This window comes from Apteryx mantelli, chromosome 3, assembly GCF_036417845.1.
Source record: "Apteryx mantelli isolate bAptMan1 chromosome 3, bAptMan1.hap1, whole genome shotgun sequence".
Lineage (NCBI taxonomy): Eukaryota > Metazoa > Chordata > Aves > Apterygiformes > Apterygidae > Apteryx > Apteryx mantelli.
In genome coordinates, this window is record NC_089980.1 from 102435956 (window position 1) to 102456183 (window position 20228).

A 20228-nucleotide genomic window follows, 5' to 3' on the forward strand; every position below is an offset into this window, starting at 1 on the left:
ACCTGCTGGAGGCCACCACCGCCCTTGGCTTTCCCTTGGCCAGTGTCTTTTGAGCAGTTACGAAGGACCTGGCTCGTACATTGCAACGTGCGCTAATACAAACCCGGACTATTGGCCTGGTCCCCCAAGCTCAGGGCACATCTCTGACTTCGCAGTGGACACCTCCTCTGACGAGGCAGGTTTCTCTACCAAGGGAAGCGCCGGCAGCTCACCAGCGGCCGCGCCGGGAGGCCGGAGCCCGGCGGGGCGCCACGGGCCAACGCCTGCTTCTGCTTCGTTTCGGTACTTGAGCGCATCTGCAGCCGGTTGGGGCGCCGGCCGACCTTGTTTACAGGCCCGGCCGCTGTTGCGGGCCTCTAAGCAGCGCCCCCGGGCAGGCTGCGTGCGGTACCCGCAGGGCGGCAGCAGCAGCCAGCTAGGGGCGGCCGCGGCGACGCCCACCCCCGCCAGGCGCCGCCCGAGCATCATGGGACGGAGACGGCACCTGGCACCGCCGCCGAGGCTTTCCGTCCCGCTCGCCCCGCCCGTCGCAGCGGCTCAGCCAATCAGCAGCCGGGCTATAGCTTCCTGCCAGCAGGAGTGCGCTCGCCCCTTGACAGCTCCCCGACCTCCCTTACCAATCAGACGCCAGGAGCCGCGGCGCGCCGCCGAACTGGCAGGGCGGACGACCAATGGCAAGCGGCGGGGCCCCTCCCCCTGCTCCCCGTTGCTCGGGCAGCGACTGCGGGGAGCGCCAGCGGCGCGGCGGCCCCTTTAAGCGTAGCGTGGCAACGGCCGGCGCGGCGGCGGGCGGCAGGTAGCGGGCGGCGGCGGCGGCGGCGGCGGCGGCGAGGGGCCGTCGGGTCTCGCCGCCTGCGGGCCAGCGGGGGCAGGCCGGGGGGGCCCGGGCTATCGCGGGGCGGGGGCGGAGCCGGGCCTGCGGGCGGGGGAGGGCCCGGGCCTGTGCATTTAGCAGTGGTTAAGTTGAAGTAGGTAAGTCCAGGCCTGTAGGAGGTATGGGTGGAAACACGGATGGTGGTGTGGGCCTCCTTGGCAGAGGATTTGAGTCCGGAAACATAATCCCCTTCCTGGCTGTGGGACTGGCCTGTGTTTTACCTACTTGGACTTCTGTTTCCTCATCTCACTCCTGGGGCTGATAGCAACTTTTTTATTTTGAGATCAGCTGATGAAAGTAACATTAAGTATTACTGTTATGCAATTAGATAACTTTAAAGTTGGCTTTTAAAACTGTATGGCATTTTACTTCCTGGAAAGGTGGTGGACTTAAAAGAAATACATTACAGTTCAGTTAGCAGCTGTGGAAAGCTTCCCAATAAAATGTCTGCATCTCATTTAAGTCTTATCAGTGAATATATTTTGATGCAATATAAGTTAATTCCTTTGCTCCTCTCCTTTTCTGGAAAAGCTACAGCATTTAGATGTGAAAAGGATAGCTGGAGGCAGAGGGGAGAGACTGCTTTCTTTTTAAGTAATTCTTTGCACTTAAATTAGGCACTTCAGTAATCTGGATTGGTGCTTTTGTACTTGTCTGAATCTGGCTCTTTCACTGTCTCTCACTGAGAATAGGTGGGAAAACAGAGTGGACCATTAGAGGTCAGCAGTAGTACCCAGGAAGTGGCATGTGATGACAAGTAAAAGCATCTAGCTTTTTCTGGTCTTTGGAAAGCATTAGGTTTGAAAAGGACTTAAAAATTGTATGAGTCTTGCATTACAGTACTCAGCTCAGGATGTACTGTGAAAGAAGAATTACTGAGTAATTTTCCTTTCTCTGTGTTGCTTACTACCTGTAATCCAATAGTTTAGTTTCTGTGTTGCCGAGTGATAGGGAAACAGTATTCTGTCATCATTGCAGTTGTTTTGTGTTCTGTATTTTGTTTTCTGTCACTTGCTTTGCAGTGGCTGGAGCGTGACTACTTTTTGTAATGTTGAGCATGTTTTCAGTACAAAACATGTAAAATAGTAGGTGGAAGCTGCTGAACTAGAGGAGTGTGAAATTCTGAAAACAGAAAACTTTCTGAAGTGTGTACAAGTCCCAGATTTACTTAATATGTTCTATATTCATCTGATTTTGATGTAGTAGACTTCTAAAAGCATGTGCGAGGCTTTTTTTCCATTTAATAGACCCATTACCAACCCATAATGTTTCACTCCTCACAAAATTATTAAATGTACCAAAGGAACAGAGATATCTTTGTGGATTTTCCACAATTGAGTTAAGTTGAACTCTTATATAATCAACTCAAACTAGTTGGCAACAGTTAAAAAGTCAGTGAACCAAAGCATTTCTTAATTAGACGGTCCTTATGCTAACTGAAGTAAAACTCAAATATCCTAGTGATTCATTCATTCTCAAGATAAACTGTACGTTCTTTATGCTGATCATACTACTTTATAAACTGGCAGGTAACTGAATTTGGCAAGACCTGTCAGAGTAAAGTTTCTTGTTTTGTATGGAAAATATGATAATATTACCAATTTATAAAACTGGAAACCATTTGAGCATTCAAAAATGTTTTTGGAGATTCCACAAGGGAGCTTTTATTGGTTCACCTTTTTCAATTTGTTTTCAGTCCATTACATCTCAAAGTACCTCCAAAATGTATCAAAAATTACTGTTCGTTTATGTTTCTATATGTGTCAAAATGATACTTAGAAAAATATTCTCAAAATCAAGGAATATTCAGTACTGAAGTGAGAGAGAATTCTTATCCTCCAGTTTTCACATTTTACTTTACAAAATACAATTTTCTGTTTTAAATACACTCTTGAGATATAAAAGCATTCTTCCAAAAGATTATTGCCTGTTCAGTGAATACTTGTGGGACTATAAAATGACTGAGTAGCTTTAAGTCGGTAAGTGAAAGTGAGTATTCTTGTATATATATAATTAGTCATCTTGATAATTCAATTGTAGATACTTAAATTTTTCTCTGAATACAGTTCCATTTGTTTTCATTCACATATGTTTTCTTCTCAAGGAGAAGTCTGTGCAGATTATTTCTTTCTGTCCTTTTGAATCCTGAAGGCAAACAAGGTTAGGGTATTCTTTGCCTATATCTACACTGTTAAAGACATCTGCTCTACAGAGTAATGCCTGCCTCCCCACTTCAGGTTAACACCTCTGGAGTGAATTGGCATGCCCATTCCAGGAGTCGAGGACTCCTCTGGATGTCATGTGTGCCGCTGTGGCCCCAAGACATACTTGTATCCAAGTAATAGAGTAGGTTGCTTGAATTCCCACCAATTTGTTTTATTCAGATTATTTTTTAAGGGCAAGAAAGGGAACACATCTTACATGCAGAGCCAAGAATTTATTGTTAGTCTAATTAAAATCTTAACAGTCTGAACAAAGACATATTATTAATCCAAAGACTTATTATTAGTCGAGATACTAACACAGTACAAAGTCTATACAGTTAAAATTATATATGCATAAACTTTTTAGTACTGAGACGTTTCTCTGGTGTTGTCTTTGCCCATCCACTGTCCTTCTGGGTCCTGAGGCCAGTTGCTTCAGTTGGGAGGAGGGGGTCTTTAGAACAAGTCATCAGCATCCCAGATCCTTCCCTGGGAGAAGTATGATATTGATGCTGTCTTACTCCTCACCTTGGGTCGATTTGGGATCTTTTTTTTTTCATGTTTGTTAACACACTGTACACCTTGCTCTTTCTTCAGTGATTCATAGTTCCACATTACATCTGAATTTACAATAGATGGTGTGTTTTACATATGTTGGGTATTTGCTCTGTGTTCTCTTCGTTACTTATAAAACTGTTTTTACCCAGCTCTCCAAGTTGCCTCCATTTGATGACCAGTAATTGACCCTTGGTGAGCTGTTATAGCCTGGGGCCCCAGTTTCATCCTATGTCTGGGCTTTCAAGCCTCTGCAATCATCCCATGCCTGTACTCCTCTATGCTGCATTTTATTCAAGGATCATAGTTTACTCTGCACAGAGTAACTACTTGTTGTTACTCTCTGTTAGTTATAAAAATATATGTAGCAATAGGTGCTGCAGCACACAATTGTATAAAGGCAAGCAAAGGCTAAAACAAATTAGATAATAGTCACCTGGTTGTCAGATATTTTTTTGTTACAGCTAAACAAAGCTCCAGGCAGTCCAAGGTGAGTCTGGACGAGGTCTGACAAGTCCCGCGGCCCATGTTGTCAGCTGAACACAAAGCCTGTGGCGTTTTACAAACAATGACAACGCTACATTTGGTATAGGCCATAAGGCTATGGACACAATTACTGTTTTTTTAAGGTTTTTCCATTCAGGATGCCTGAAATGATACAAAGTCTGTGTTACAGCCCACCAGAGTACTGTTTTATAATGCTGCTGTTGTGTGTTGCATTCCCTGAAATTCTGTCCTGTGGAGACACAACTGGTATGATCTTATCTGTGCTCCCACAGAGAAAAGATTGTCCCCAAAACTGTGCCTGTGGTTCAGCTTGGGTTTGGCTTGCTCCAAAAGGCAGCCCAGGAGCGAATGAATATACCTGCTGTGCAGATGATCGTGACAAGGACTTAGGAGCAGAGCTGTTTGGCACTATGGATGCACCCAGATATGTTCTAGTATTCTTACATGGTCTTAGTCTCACACTTATTAACACCTCTGACGGTCATCTTTTAGAGACTTTTAGAGACAAATAAGATAGTGTGATAATGGTTAGGTATATACTTTTAAAATATGTTTAATAACTGCATTAATTCAGAAGAAAAAATAACATTCTTTACTAATCATTTGAATGTTCTCAATAACTGACACCTTCCAGCATGTGTTTAGCAATCCCTAAGACATGTGATCTCAAGCATAGCTTGTCTTCTTTTGGGGCTTTTTGGTTTTCACCAAAATACTTTTTGGCATAGGTTTTAGGCATCTGACTTATTTGGACCCCTTTGAAAATATTTAGGTGCCTAAAAATGTACTTTTGGAAAGTTAGTTGCTAAGGAAAGGAAAACACTCTTTTTCAAATAATTCAGTAATAATTTCACACCAGCTGTTTGGTTTAGAAATCTATCTAAAAATCTTGGACAATGTGTGGGGATATTTATCGCATCGCTTTCCGCTGTATAGATTATAAGGGCAAATCCATTCCAGTCAGTGGAGACAGTTATGTGTGCTAACAGTGAACTGGGCCAGAAAGCTTGAATTTGTAGTGAAAACTGTCTTGACAGCTGACGTTTCTTTTCTGCTTGGCTATGCAGTTCTGCTTGTATAGACAGTGGACTAGAAGGCTGAGGAGCATACTAAGTTTATTTTATTGGTAAAGCAAAGTGACCTAATATAGTGAAATATTTACAGCTCATTTACAGGTATGCTGAATGCCCTGCAGTGTAGAAGAGTTGTGATTGAAAGCTGCTCAGTTCTTTATTTGGATATAGTTTGCTTAACCATTTAAAAATGGACTAGGAGCTTGTTATGTCATTCAGCAGGCAGAACTGATGGGCTCTGATGCGAGTCCTGTTTATTCTCCCTTTAGAAGCTTGATGCCTTCAAGTTGGATAGAAGGGAGATAGTGAAATAAGCTTGAAAACCATGAAGGGTGGTGAGAGAGACAAGAGGCATGGGAGATTGAAACACTTCATAAACTGGTGAGGAAATTCTTTTGACTGAGAAGTAAAATTCTGCATATGTCTGCTCCACAATGCAAGGTATCTCAGCAAATGCAAAATAAGGTGACTATACCTTGAGATTAGAGGATTTTTTGGCTTCCATCAAAAGATAGGCTGCAGTGGCAGCCTTTTTTCTAACTGCTACAGCTGACTTAAAGTAACTGCAGATGTAATGTTTACTATATAGCAGCAGTACAGCGCCTCTTATCAGCTACAAAAAAGCAAAGGGCTCTATTTGGATTTTCCCATAAGGCATATGAAACAAATGTATGTGCCAGTTCTTGAAGGCAGGAAGTACTAGGTATCGAAGGATACAATACCCTGATACATAGGTACGATTGCGTTTGGGATAGACTGTTCTTCAAACAAAGGGGACAACTGAGTTTCAAGCACAAAATTTGACATCATCAGAATGTTATAAATTGAGATATGAAATATTTAGTCTAATTCTACAAATACTGTTTCAATTCTAATCACATGACTAATTAATTTAGCTTAAAAGTTTTTAAATATTTGTAAATCAGTTTCTGGAGTAGTTTCAGACTTTCAGTTGTCTTCTCTTTTGTGTTCCAAATACTTTTTATCCTCTTTCTAACCTGGGAGTAATTTATTATTCTAGCTGTGTTAGTTTTTTGATTTCTCTTTTGGGGATGAAGTGCCTCAGACTACAGAGTGAGTGTAGCACTAGCAGCGTTCCTAGAGTGGTGTCTGTCCCATTTAATATAAATATTAAAGCTGGTACACCAAAGCAACTGGTATAAGACTATAGGAATCCTGAATAATTTTGCAGTTCTTCTTACCTTTCTTTCTTAATATGTCTGGACTATAAATACTGAACAGCAAAACCATTCTCACTTTTTTCTCTTTCTAGATTGTTATAGAAACATGCATTCTAAATGATAACTACTGCTTGTTAAAATGAACTGCAAAGATCATGCTTTGGAGATGAAGATGATAAACACAAGGAAATAATCCAGCTGCTGCCATTGTGACTACTAAAAGGTCCTTCATGTCAAAATGAACAGTCTTTGAGAAAAACCTGGAAAAGAGCTAAATCTAAAAATGGGAGAAAGAGAAAGAAGCCCAGATTCTGAACATGACAGAAAATCAGATGAGGATAAAAATAGTGACTCCTATTATTCAGATGAAGATAACGTATCTTATTCATCTGGTCGGTCACCAACACTAAGCTATCAGTCTACAAACCAGGGGAAAAAAGATCACAAAACTCAAACTTCAGACAGCCTTGTGCAGTACCAAGGTAGGTAGATAGGAGAAACTGGTCCTTTGAAACTGCTTGCAAGAGCTGATTATGTAACCAAAAGTGACTATATTCTTACATGAAGGTGTTGTGACTGTAGTGTCTTTCTTGAAAGACACTATTCCCCAATTTAAATATATGGTCAAAAGTGTAAACTTGGTATTGGAATTTTCTGTTCTGCCTTTAATTTGGAGAAATTCTTGAAAGGGTTGGAAATCTAGATTGTGAAGTTCGTGGGAATTTTCTTCATTGGTGATAGGAGTGGTGCCACTCCTGCAGTGTGTATTAGTTAATCTTCTCGTACCTGAATGTGACATAAATGTTCTTTACATAGAATTTTTTTCTTTTGCCCAAGCTGCGGACAAGATGAGCATCAAACACAGAATGGATGAGTGTACATGCAAAATATTTAGAGGAAGTGTAAGAAATATTTTGAAGCTGTTGTTTTTGCTGTAGAATGTTTTTGGTAGAATAGAAACATAGTAAGTGCCGGGGGTGTGTGTGAGGGGTAGTATTGGTGTCATACACATATACAGACAGTATATTTCGTGACTGCCATATCCTGCTTTTAAAGCCTGAAGTATAAGCTGGTGCTTAGTATGTTTCTTCCAAACACTGATCTACCTTAATGAAATATATGCTCTCTATATACACAGCTGTTTTAAGAGTTATTTTCTGTGGATTATATGCTTTGTTCTTTGAGTGTGGCTTGAAAGGCAAATAAGAGAGAAACAAAATGTTTAGCTTTTATCTGTGGAATTGATAATAAAATAGTAACATCAAATAGAATTGGGAGTGATGCCTACTAATAACCAAATAAGGATACTCTGTGGAAAATAACTTGTGTTACAAGAATAAATTATTCAGGAGAGGACTGAATTTTCATGGGATTTATAATTTTGCTTTGGAGGCTTTTTGCACTGAGCCTTTAAAATTGCTGTTACGTCTGTAAGTATGGCAGCTGGATTTGAAAATAGTATTGCATTTGTCTAGAAGAATTACATCTTGCATAATACATAACTAGCTAAAGCTCAGCTAATCATTGCCATTTTAAAAACATAATAACATTGTATGCAATAAGAATACAGTATTTTTATCTTAAGCATTTTAATCAACAGCATCAAATATTAACAAAATATGACTGTTATTACCGATAAGATTAGATCAGTAGATCATCCACTTTTTATCTATGAAAATGAGCGTAAGCCTATTTTTATATACTTTTTATTTTCTGTTACAAAAACTACAGTCTCTGTTAAGTATAATAAAAGTATTTCAGATGGAGCTTTCTTTCAAGAAGGATGCCTGGATGGACAAATTACATTGTCTTACAGTAAACATGCTTTTTATTTTTCCTCTCTTAGCCACAAAGAAACTGGGTTCCAAATATGCACCAAGCAAAAGAGGGACACGGTGGGGTTTCCGTTCCCAGAGCCTCACTAGGGATTCTCCTGCAAAAGATATAGATCTTGTTACAAAAAGAGTTCTTTCTGCTAGGCTGCTGAAAATCAATGAGCTTCGAAATGAGCTGACTGAACTCCACATCAAACTAGGTGAGCTGCAGAAAGAAAACAGGGCACTGAAGAGGCTTCAGCACAGGCAGGAGAAAGCCTTGAATAAGTTTGAAGACACAGAAAACGAAATCTCTCAGCTCCTTGCTCGACACAACAATGAGATTAGAATATTAAGGGAGCGCTTACGAAAATCTCAAGAGAGAGAACGTACCACCGAGAGAAGACTGAGAGATTCAGAAGATGAACTGTACAGAACGAAAACTGTCTTGCAGAAACTAAAAAAGCTGTCTGCAGATAAGCACCTTGCTGAAAGAGATGACCTGGCAAAGAAATTAGCGTATGCAGAGAACAGACTAGAGGACACTGAAAAAAGAATTAAGGTGAGATGACTTTCTTTTTATAAGAAATTAAAGTACAGATATTTCTTTCAAGAATGAATTGTCTTTTTTCACAGTAGTGGGACAAATGGAAAATCATTCTTTTTACACATAAATACCACCACTTAAATTATTTCCAAGGTGATTGTATAATTATATACTCAGTGGTTGTGCATTTAAATTACTATTTACAAATTAAGTATATATTGTCAGTGTGCACAATATAGACTTATTCTTTCAAATGTTTTGGATAACTAGTAATAATGTTTCAGATGTGGATGCAGCTATAATATAGCTTTGTACATCTAATTTATCCTCCTGAAGGGGAAGCATTTATTAAAAACATTCTCTGGGTATTTAAAGACCTATATTGTAAAATTTAAAAAATACGTAATCATTCTTTTGCATTCTTTTTCAATTTTGCTAACTGCATTCATACTGTGTTTGGTTGCCCTGTGTTCTGCGCAGTCTGATGGCTGAGTCAAACAAAATTACAGCAGTTCTTCTTAATACCAAAATGGACTTCAGCACATCTCATGGCTATCCATTTTAGAACCTTGTGCATTGTATTTTAATTTTATTCAGCAAAAATATTTACAAGTATGTACATTAAAAAGTCATCTTATTTAAAATTGTTTTTATTTTGTCAATGTTATTAAATTGTTGGTAGTTGCATGCAATGAAATTAGCTGGTCATTAAAATGATGTTAATATTTGGTATCTGTATTAGTAATTGAGCCTAAAATGCATTACAGATATAATAGGTATTGGAAATCCAAAGAATTAAACTGAAAACTAAGTGTTCATGAAATAAATCCCAAAATACCAATTTATAATGTGATGAGTTACCCAAATAACCTCACCCTGTAGTGTCACCATCTGGCACCTATAGTTTCATAATCAGGTATTACAGCATTTGTAGTGTTGGATAATATTAAAATGAAATATGCCTTAAAAAGTAGGGGGGTTATTCTGCTTTTTTCCTTCTGTCATCATCACAGGTTCACTTAAAACAAGTATTGCAAGGTGAGGGTCTCAAAATGAAACTGCAATCACAAATTTGTTTCTGGGAAAGGAAGGCTGAGTATTATTTCTTGTCCCTTTCCTTCGAATCCCAAACTGTGAGGCAGTTTGAGATTCATCTTACAGATCTGGAGGTCCTCTCCATGTCTGCACCTAGAGCCGAGTAAAATTGAAAAGTAGTGTGTTCCCATTGTGTCCTCAAATCACCTTTCAGTACTTCAGAAGGATGAGGTGCAGCACCTGCAGATGCTCTGTCTGTTTGCCCCCTCAACATTAGGATTAGGATTTAAATCTGGGGTGCTAAATGTTGTAATGGTGGAGCCAATATCTCAATCCAAGATACTGGTTTACATGTGTAATTTTATTTAAGTACCTTGATTGTAAGAAGTAATTCTGGATATTAAAAAGTATTATTTCATTGTTTCAATTAAAGGATCTGGAAAAAAATCTTGAACTAAGTAGTAGCAGTTTTCAACGACAGTTACTTTCTGAGAAGAAAAAGGTGCATGAAGCTCATGAAGAAAACAGAATTCTCCAAGAAGAGATGCATCAGTTAAATCAGAAGCTAAAGGTAAAATGTCAAGCAATACAAGATGTTGACCATGTTCTGGCATTTTATCTTTGGAAATATCTGTAATTAAGTTTGCATAGTTTACCAGTGATTGCACATTGTGATGTGTACTTAATTATGTCACATGTGAGTTCTTTTCCTGCTTTACATTGAAATGTTCAGTGCTTTGACCCTGCAGTCTTTTTTCGAGCAGGAGTGTCTCCATGTTAATCATTATTGTTAGAGTTGGTTAAGAAAAGCAAGATCAAGTACATAGCCAAGAATTACTATTAAACTAAATTTACTAAACTTGCACAAATTATTAATTGCCCCCTATACGTGCCCAAATTCTAAAATTTGGCCGTAAGGATTGTTGCTTTGAAAGTATTATCATATTCTACTTAATCAGTTTGTCTTTAGAAAGAAAATATCAAATTGTTACTTGAACCAAAGTATATAGAAGAGTTTCTTTGAAACCATAGATCTCAAACATGGACATATAATGCAGGCTTACAGTTTACCACCTTGCCAGCTGCCAAGCCAGTAGAATTAATAACCCATAAATAAACTTACTTGTTTAGAGTACATGTATTAATAATATTTTGTTTGCGGAGAGTTTGATATTTTAAACATATTTTAATTTTCGGTTGATTTCTGATAACTCAGTGTTCATTTCTGTATTTCATTCAATAATTGTCTCTGCCTCTATGATGCAGTGAGTCCCTGCTCTGAGGTACTAACACTCCACATAAGTGACAATGCTAACTTAAAACTTTTTAACTCTTTACAATACCGAAAATTCACTTGTGCAGCATATAAATATTATTTGTTTTAACTACAGAGATGCTATATTTTTTCAGAATATTTTGTTCATGATTTTTAGGGAGAAAAAGCGCTCAATGCTACAATTGTACAAGAAAAGTTAAGAATGTGATCATTCTCCTTAAAACATTGGGCTTAACTTTTGATGCCCTTACCCAGTTTCTACTGACAGCATGTATTCTAATCTTATTTACAGCTTTGCTAATGAATAGTAAATAAAATACTCATTCTGCTATATCTACCTCATTCATTCTCAGGAAAAAGAAAGAGAACTTGAAGCAAAAAATATATATGCTAATCGTATGTTGAAGCTCTCGCCAAAAAAAGACATGGATGTTATACAAAGAAAAAAAGGTAACTTAAAGCAATGGAGGCATAAAAATTAATAGTGCCACTTTTAGGTTAGACTCTGTTGCATTATATCATTCATGCTTATTTAGTGTTTAACCCTACCACTGCTTGTTCAAGAACATTTACTGTTTTGCACTACTTTCAACACAGCACTCATCACAAAGAACGGCACCATGTTTGTCTGTTTGACTGCTCTGTCAGATGAGCTCCGCTTCCTTTTTTCCTCAAAGAACACATATGTCCCAGAACACAATATTCCAGAAGTATCAGTGCAGCAATTTCTTCTGGTGTGAGAAGGCAGCCTCAAGCCTTATGCTGCCTGCATATATGTGTGTCTGTGTGTGTACTTGGACTGTTTTCACTGTATCAGTAGGATTTACTTGTAAGAAGAAGCAGGAATTTCTGGGACTGTTTTAAATATTTAATGCCAGTATTTCAAACAGTTTATCTGCTACCCATTTTAGTATAGATATTCTATTATTCCTTTTTTAGGTTCAGATTAAAAAAAAAAAAAGTCATTCCATAGAGATAAATTTATGTTTTAAAGCTGCAAACAAGTGAATTTTAAGTTTGTGAGTTTGCTTCTCTACATGTAGCTTCTGTGACAAGCAATAAGAAGATGAAGAAGATATTTTGTGGGTATTTTAACAAGTGTTCAATATGCCCAAATGATTTTATGAGTAGTTTTAAGGTGTGGGTTTGTGGGTTTTTTATGGATTTGTTTCAGTAGAAATTTTTGCATGCAGTTTTTTTTTTTAATTAGCTTTTACAGATACTGAAAACAATTACATGAAACTTGTCAACGCTTTCCACTTCCATTCATTTTGATATGCTCCTTTGTTCGCTGCAAAGACTTAACAATGGGGGATTGGTATATTGCGGGATATTTTTAAGTGAAAATGTGACTTGTTTTGTTTGTATTTTTTAAAGCCAACAACCAAAATATTAAAAAAGGAGCACAGCTCACAAAAGGAGTGCAAACCAGTGGATACTTCTCACCAGTAGAATTACCTCCAGAATCAGACCTTGTTTGTGATGAGGCAATAAATAAGAAAGAAGGGATTCTTCTCAGAATAGTGAGTTCTATAAAAATTTGAGACTTGCTCCAAATAGTGTACCTATCAGACTGTTTAATGCTCAGTTTATATTTTAGAAAATATATATAAATATACAAATATAAATATACAGAATGTATAATTAATAAGACATTTTAATATTTAAGGAGAACTATAAACTTCCAGGCATACCATACTTCATTTTTGTGACTCTTAATCCTTCGTATTCTGTATCTTACTGGTTACCATTAACTCAGTCTCTTTCTTCTTCTGCCACTGTCAGTTCTTTGAAGTTTTTAACAGACTTCATTTTGTTTTTCTCCCCTTTTCTTTATTTTTAATGCTTATTTGAACAATCTGTTTTAATACAGTGCTGGCTGACTTGTCTCTTTTTGCTTTGGTCTTAATTATGATTTATTTTACTTTCCAGCCTTCTTTCACTATGCCTAAATTCAACACTTCCTCTTATGGTCATAGTTCTGGTATTTCTTCTGTCATTTGTCCAGCTTTGTGAATGTGGTTGGATTTTTTTGTTTTTCTATTTCCCTTTTTATTGTAAAATAGTACCTCACTATTTTTAATACTTTCAAGACTTCAGACTAAAATTAAAGAGGTTTGTAAGGTAGAATCAGACAGATTCTAGTACAAATTGTACAAATCTTGATTACATAAGGCTAAGAAAATTTGTAAGAAGTAATAATGGTTATGGTCTTGATTGGCCTCCTGATAGGAAGGAAGTCTTTTTATGCCTGACAGTTTCATTCCTATGTCCTCTCTTCCAGAATCCTTTCTGTAAGTATTGATATAGTTTAATGTATGCATTCTTCTAGCACTTCAGTATGTAAGTTGCATAACCGCACAGCTGGTACAAGTGCAGTTCATGGAGCCCAACTATATGTCATCTTACAAATCTCTTTATCTAGTGTGTAGACATTGCTTTAAAAAAAGTAAAGTAGATTTGGGTAGTCTGTGCTTTCATCAGTTTTCTAAGTCAAACATTTTGAATATTTGATTGCCATCTCTGGGTGAAGTTTTTTTTTTTTTTTTTTTTAAACAAAATTCATGCACATGAGGGAAAAATATTTGAGGTTGTTTTGGATAATACTGTTTTCATTGTCTGTTTACTAAGCAGAAACAGTTTTCTTGATTTCTCAAAGAAGCGTATTGGACTCTTTTTCTCTAAAAGTATGCACAAGCTACAAAGCATCTAAATATTAGATTAGGCCGTTTTTCTCTTTATTTCATTGCCATTACTTCTGTCTGTTAGTGATTTTTATTGATGACATTAATATCTTTTCTGCAGCTTTTTTCCTTTTAAACATATTTATACTCATTGGCTGATTTTTCCAGCCAAGAATGAACCTTTCTCTTTTGGTGTTTATTACTTGATACTCAATAACTTTAAATACCACTGTGAAACTGTCTGAGTCTATGACCCACTCACTTGAATAAAGAGATCAGACTGGAAATAAAAGGTAACTAATTACTTGCTTGTTAAATGAGTAAGGGGGTGGTCTGTCTTCCATTGAAGACCTTGAAAAGACAGCTACTGACTTCTAAGGAGAACTGTACCCTAATGTGGTGTTAATTTTGCTTTACGACATTGGAGCTGCAACTTTTTTTGAAATGTGTAATACAGAATAGAGTTGATGGTCTATTAATTTTGTTTCAGGTACATAAAGCTATGTTACAGGTAATAAGGTTTTAGGGCCAAACCCCTGGGTAGTCAAAGCTGGTTTGTTTTAGATATTTTGCTCATTTTTATGTTTAGCAGTAAGAATATGATTGCAGAGGGCCATAAAAGTTCTTGTGGATTTTTTTTTTTTTTTGGTTGGTTGGTTGGTTGTTTTTTCTCCCATCAGTTTCTGGTTTGTGTCAATTTATTTCAGGAAAAAGAAACTCAAGACAAAGAATTGAAAGAGCAAGCAGATCTCCTGAGACAAGACCAAAACAGGGAAGGGGAAGAGAAACTGAACCATGTTCAGGAACTACAGGCTTTAGAGAGCAGGGTTCAAAAACTACATGATGGTAAGGAAATGGGTAGCTGCAAGCTGGAAAATATAATACGACATAGAATACTAATCAAAGAAGGCTAATAGTTTCTTGTGAGAGCAGCAAAGCGATTTTGCAGAGATCACTGCAGTGGAAAATTATTTTCAGTTATGTTATGCAAACGGAATCAGAAAGAAATACAGGATAAAGAGTAACCTGTATCCTGTACTTTGCTACTGCATACCCAATCACAGCTAAACATGCTGTCCACTACGAAATATTGAAGCCTGACAGATCTTTGCTTTACAGAGTTGGGATGGCATAACAGCTAAAAGGTGATGTTATCTCTAACTTGCTGGATGTTATTAACGTAGGCAGGAGATTTTTATTATTAGAACAAATCTGTTTTCATTAATATGGCCCATTTTTCCAGTACATTATCTACTTTACTTGTATCATTTGAAATTGTAGGTTTTCTCTTCGCTTGTGGTTATCTGAATCATTTGGCGTGGCTGTTTGAGAGATGTCAGTTTCTATCATTACATTTTCATATTACTTTTTTTACTCATTTATTTTTGAAACATATTGAAATCACTTATGTTTGTAAGTCTCTTAATATTTAGAAGTGTTTTTGATGGACTGCATCCAGTCAGGTTAAAATATTCCTTAAGTGGCTGTGGTGAGTGAACATAAACACTTATTGTAGATGACAAGGAAGAATTCTAAAAATCTATAGCTAGTTTTGGAGGAAAATTCTGTGTAAAGTCTCCTACCTCCACTGCCATCAATGGCATGATTTACACAAGCCACGATTTTGCTCTGTTATGTCTCTTAGTAAAATGATTCTGTCACTCTTTCCCATCTTACTGTATAAGTTGATATTTTCCCACCTTACATACTGAAAGGTATCTACTTACTTAACTTGGTAAAATGATACACTATCGAAAACATTGCAGTTATTTCTATAAGCTTGGTGTGAAGTACAGTAGATAACATGGAATTTAGCAAAAACATTGATCAGCAATTTGAATTAAGTTTTCAAAGGGAAATGCCAATGTGTTGAAGTGGCCAAGTAGTTGTTACTCAGCTTTTGACCTAACGTATAATCTATTGTGTCCTAATGGAAAAATACTTTGAAGAGAGACTTTTTTACATGCACATAAGTATTTGCAATTTCTATCTGGAAGTAGCTTAGTACTGTTGTTTTGCACCTTTCATGTTGCTTTATGGAAGTGCAAACTGACATTTGGTATTTCCACAAACACTGTCATTGAGTTTACGCGGAGATGTGCAGGACACTTGTGTGAAGGTGTTTTGAGTGTACAGCAGATAGTACAGTTTGAGTCATTCACAACTCAAAACTAGTAATGACTTCCTCTCTTTTTTTTTCATCCAGATAGCTTTACAGGAGAAGCTCTCTTTAAGGAAAAAACAGTGTATCCCAGAACTGTCCTGAAGTTAGTGATGCTGACAAAGAAAATAAAGTACTCTGCAAGTCAGAGCTATTAAAATAAGTGATGTTATATTCATCCTCATTCAAACCCAGGAAATGAGAAGGCAATTGGCAGAAATTAAATTCTTCTGAAGCCCTAAAATCTGGATAGTGTCCTAATCCCTTTATAAAATGACAGTCTACTTTTTATATCTTAGTAGAAAACCTGGTGTGCATTTGGTTGCAATTTTTGAAGAATTTAGTTTTGCAATGGAAAAAACATGCTATGCATGGAAGAGCATATTAAAAACTCAATGGCTTTTGGTTGCATTATTTTCGACATGTTTTTATAAAGGCATATTACTTTAAATAATGTTTAAACATTTCCTGCAGAGTTGGAAAGGGAAGAATATGACAAAATGAAAAAAGAAAGTGGCTTTTTATTGGATAAAGAAGAAAAAATAAAGATGGAGACAGAAGTACACAAACCTGAAATAGAGAGAGAAAGCACTGAAATGCTGGAAGAGCAACGAAGAAAAGAGTTGCTGCTTGCTAAAATGTATGAAATTGACAGAGAAACTCAAAATGTGATGAACATGAAACTTGCTTCCCATGCACCACACACAAATACAGCAAAAAAATCTGACTCCCTAGAGAAAAAAGAGAAAACTAATCAATTCTTTGAGATTCCAGAGAAGGTTATTAATGGATTTCCCCAATACGATAGCCAGGATGATGCCACAAGAACACAAGGGCAGAAGCAGAGAAATCCAAGGACCTCAGATTCAAGTAGTGAGTTAACATTTGGTAGTTATGTACCTTCATTTGGAAAAGGATCAGGGAGACTGAGTTGGCTTAATCAAAAAAGTGACCACTTAGAAGAAAATGTTAAGGAAAACCTAGATTTCAATAGCAAGAAAGAAAAGAAATCCAATTTAATGGAACAGCTCTTTGGAAGCAGTGCCAATTCCTTCCATGCTTCTAAAAGTAACGATACAACACCTTTTGACATAGATTGGGATGCTAGTAATACTCTTCCTGTCAATAAAAAAAGTAAAATCAAAGCAAAAGGGGACAGTGAGCTTTTCAGTGAAGAAAGAAACCTAAACAGACACCGTTTGCAACACCCTACAAGCAAGCCAGCAGTTAAAGCCATTGGTTCTTTAGAAGACGAAATTGAAGAAGTAATCTTACAATGACCATATTTTTATATTTTTCATATGTAAATGCTAAAAAAAATTTTTTTCTTACAATATTTATTAGATACAGATTTAAAACATTTCAGATATATTGTAAAGCCTTATGAAGGAATGATTTACATAAATAGGTATATGTGCAGAGAAAAGATGCACTCTGATAGAACAGCATAACCTAACGCCATCTGCAGTGTATTTCTTTTAAAATGGGATATCCAAATACAGACCTCAGAGATCAAGCAGCGACTATTGGGCCATGACTTAGTGGCTTAGGGTTCCTGAGGAATGTTTGCTCTCTGCTGGGAGAGATGCAGGTAGGAAAGGAAGGAGTCAAAAAAGGCTTACACCCACTCTGCCTTCAGTCTCCCACACTCACCCTTCCCTCTTGCTCTCTCTCCCTTCTCTTTCTCTCTCTTGCGCTCTCTCTCCCTTCCTTCTCTCACTCTCTATCTCTCTCTTCCCCTTACTCTCTCTCTCTCTTTCCTCCTGCTGCTTTCTTGTGCTCCCTTCTTACTCCTGCACTCTCCCTCTCTTTTTTTAGGACTCACTGATATGTAATGGTATGTAAAGTAAAACTATACTTCTCAGAAGGGAGCATTATTATTTATTGCAGAAGGAGTTGGCTAAGAAAGCAACAAGCTTTTCTGTGTCAGCACTGGCATTCAGGGCAGCTACTAGACATGCATCTCTGGCTAGCCAAGGTAGGAAATGGCATTTTACCTGTAGGCTGCTCACAGTACACTACTCTTGATTTGGAGTACTACTTTTAGGCTTCAGATATTTTCTTTCTCAGGCATTTGGAGAGCCTCTTAATTGTGTTAGGAGATGGCATGTGCAAGTTCAGTGTTATGAAATTGAAAGAAGAGGCTTAAATAGCACAGAGGCTCAGATAGAAAGAGAATATTGTATACTGCAATCATGTTACCACAGAACCACCTCAATAGAAGCACAAGTAACTCAGGAACAGCTGGGTTTTTTTGCTGCATAGATCCACTGTAGATCTTCCTACCAAACTTGTCTAACTGTTCTAATATATTCTGGTTATATTTATTATGTAATGCCATTTTTGTAATTTCTGAATTTTTATGTAAAATTCCAATCGTCACTAAGTTGTTTTTTAACAAAGTGGTTTTATTAAAAGAGTTAAGTTAAAGTTTTGTGTGTAGATCATCTTTAACACAAAGTTCTCCTGCTTTTTTTAATTCATGAGCATTGGTCCTGGGGGGTGGGAGGGGTGTAGCAAAAGTTCTAATCATGTTATTCACTGCATGGTGTGTGTACATAAATTACAAATGTAGACAAGGAAGTATATATAGCAGAGCCATTCCAGAAAATAAGCTGAAGGTCATTTCTTATTAGAACTATAGATTTTGAAAAGCCTCTTTGATATGCTCCCTATGAGTCTGATTCAAAACATACTAAAATCCAGGGAAGGATTCTCATTATTTCAATATGCTTTGAGTCAAGATTTCTGTGAACACAATGGTTCTTCTGAAAAGAAAAGCTGGTGTCTGCATCATGAAATAACTTTATTTGCTTCCCCCATTCAGAAAGAAAATTAGTCACAGATCTAGACCCATTGTGTGGGGCCATTCTCACTAATCAGTCTGTAGTGAAGAGTAGTTCATGTTCACCTTGTTTACAATCCGGACCTGCTTCTACTGCTGGTATTACAGAATTTGGCTTGTTTGTTTCACATGCGTTCGTACAGACGGTCAGAATAGAAGGACTGATTCTGATCAGAAACAGTGAATTTATTTTTGTGTTACTCTTCCACCATGACTTGTTTTGGGGAATACTGCCTTGTGGGAGGCAAGAGAAGTCTGCAAACCCCTGTAGGTGTATGCGAGTGGATGGTTACTTGTTTTAACTTCATTGTCCTAATCGTGGATGAGTATTGCTCTTCTAGAAGGTGGCACTGTATTTTTAATGCTACTGTTGGTGTGGTTCGTCTTTTCTTTCTTGTGGTTGAGGATGCAAAGACATGAAACAAGGATATAGCCACTGCAGTTATTAAGGATCATGTAGTGCATGGAGTGTTGTTTTTTGTTTCTTTGCAAGTCAGCCCATTAACATCTGCTAATTCTAACTGTCCTGCTGAATCGACTTGCCTTGCTGTTTCAATTATAAATGTGTATTTTCTAAGCTGTTTCACATAATCAGCCTCTTCTTAAGTTCACAAACATTCACATTCTGCTACCAAACTTTTCCTGAAGCAAGTACTGTGCTGCCTTGCACGAAAAGATACATCTGTGTTAGGAGGCTGAAAATAAATTAATCTACTGGGAATGGCACCATAGGTATATTTTCGCTTTTCCCCTGACTGCTTTCTGTCTCTACAGCTAATTCTCTTTTCTTGCTACACTTCCCAGTTTTAGTTACTTGCATGCAATTGCGATTACAGTTAAAATGTATAAAGCAAGCACTTGGGAGCTTGGAGAGGGATTCTTTTGTTTTTTTCATTAAGCCGGGGGGCAGGCTTTGGATCCTTCTACCATCTGCAAACAGCGACTGGAAGCAACTTTTGCAAGGTGTTAAAAGGGTTTACAGACCATCGGACTGAGCTCATTTATCCACAGTAGTCCTCTCTACCTCCTGGTCTCAACCATCGTATCCACGTAGCCTGTGTGTTGCTTTAGATGGTGGCTGGGTTTGGTAGCACTTGACTGATTGCAAAAGAATTCACCTACTGGGACAAAAAGCAGTCCACACATGTAAGATGTTTGTTTGATGATAGAAGGACTTTGTCTATGTACTGTTGTGAATTCTCTTTGATCGGTCTTCAGACTGTCTGGTCTGCCGTGTTTTGCTTTCCTATTGAGCCCACAAAAGGTGATGAGAGAAATTCTGATGTTCTAAGAAGAAAGGATTATTAAAGTTTGATTCACCATTTTAATGGAGTATCCAAACCAGTTTTTCAACTTTGATCCCCAGAAGGGTGGTCATCAAAAAAAAAAAGTGTCACTTGAGCAATTTGATAATCTGATGAAGGTGATCAGGTGTTAGGACATACCTGACAGAGGAAATTGGAAGATTTAAG

General features: G+C 37.6%; 1 protein-coding gene across 3 annotated transcripts; it reads left to right on the plus strand.

The window, feature by feature from the left end:
* The first annotated feature begins 732 nt into the window (after positions 1-732).
* Positions 733-18341, plus strand: LCA5 (lebercilin LCA5). 3 transcript variants are annotated; one of them, XM_067294077.1, is made up of 8 exons: positions 733-796; positions 6487-6876; positions 8241-8770; positions 10224-10361; positions 11420-11516; positions 12444-12589; positions 14458-14596; positions 16386-18341. In XM_067294077.1, exons 2-8 carry the CDS (start codon positions 6678-6680, stop codon positions 17189-17191), a joined length of 2055 nt encoding a protein of 684 aa, XP_067150178.1. In that variant the 5' UTR covers positions 733-796; positions 6487-6677; the 3' UTR covers positions 17192-18341. The 3 variants fall into 3 exon arrangements, with proteins under 3 accessions (XP_067150178.1, XP_013804471.2, XP_067150180.1); XM_013949017.2 differs by lacking the exon at positions 733-796 and adding an exon at positions 2779-2853; XM_067294079.1 differs by lacking the exon at positions 733-796 and adding an exon at positions 5480-5594.
* Positions 18342-20228: the final 1887 nt, after the last annotated feature.

What these genes read in the sequence shown, in the direction of transcription:
- LCA5 (XM_067294077.1), top strand. Translation starts at nt 6,678, where the DNA reads ATGGGAGAAAGAGAAAGAAGCCCAGATTCTGAACATGACAGAAAATCA. An exon ending in ACACTGAAAAAAGAATTAAG is followed by an intron (nt 8,771 to 10,223) that starts GTGAGATGACTT and finishes TTTCAATTAAAG; the next exon opens with GATCTGGAAAAAAATCTTGA. An exon ending in TGTTATACAAAGAAAAAAAG is followed by an intron (nt 11,517 to 12,443) that starts GTAACTTAAAGC and finishes TATTTTTTAAAG; the next exon opens with CCAACAACCAAAATATTAAA.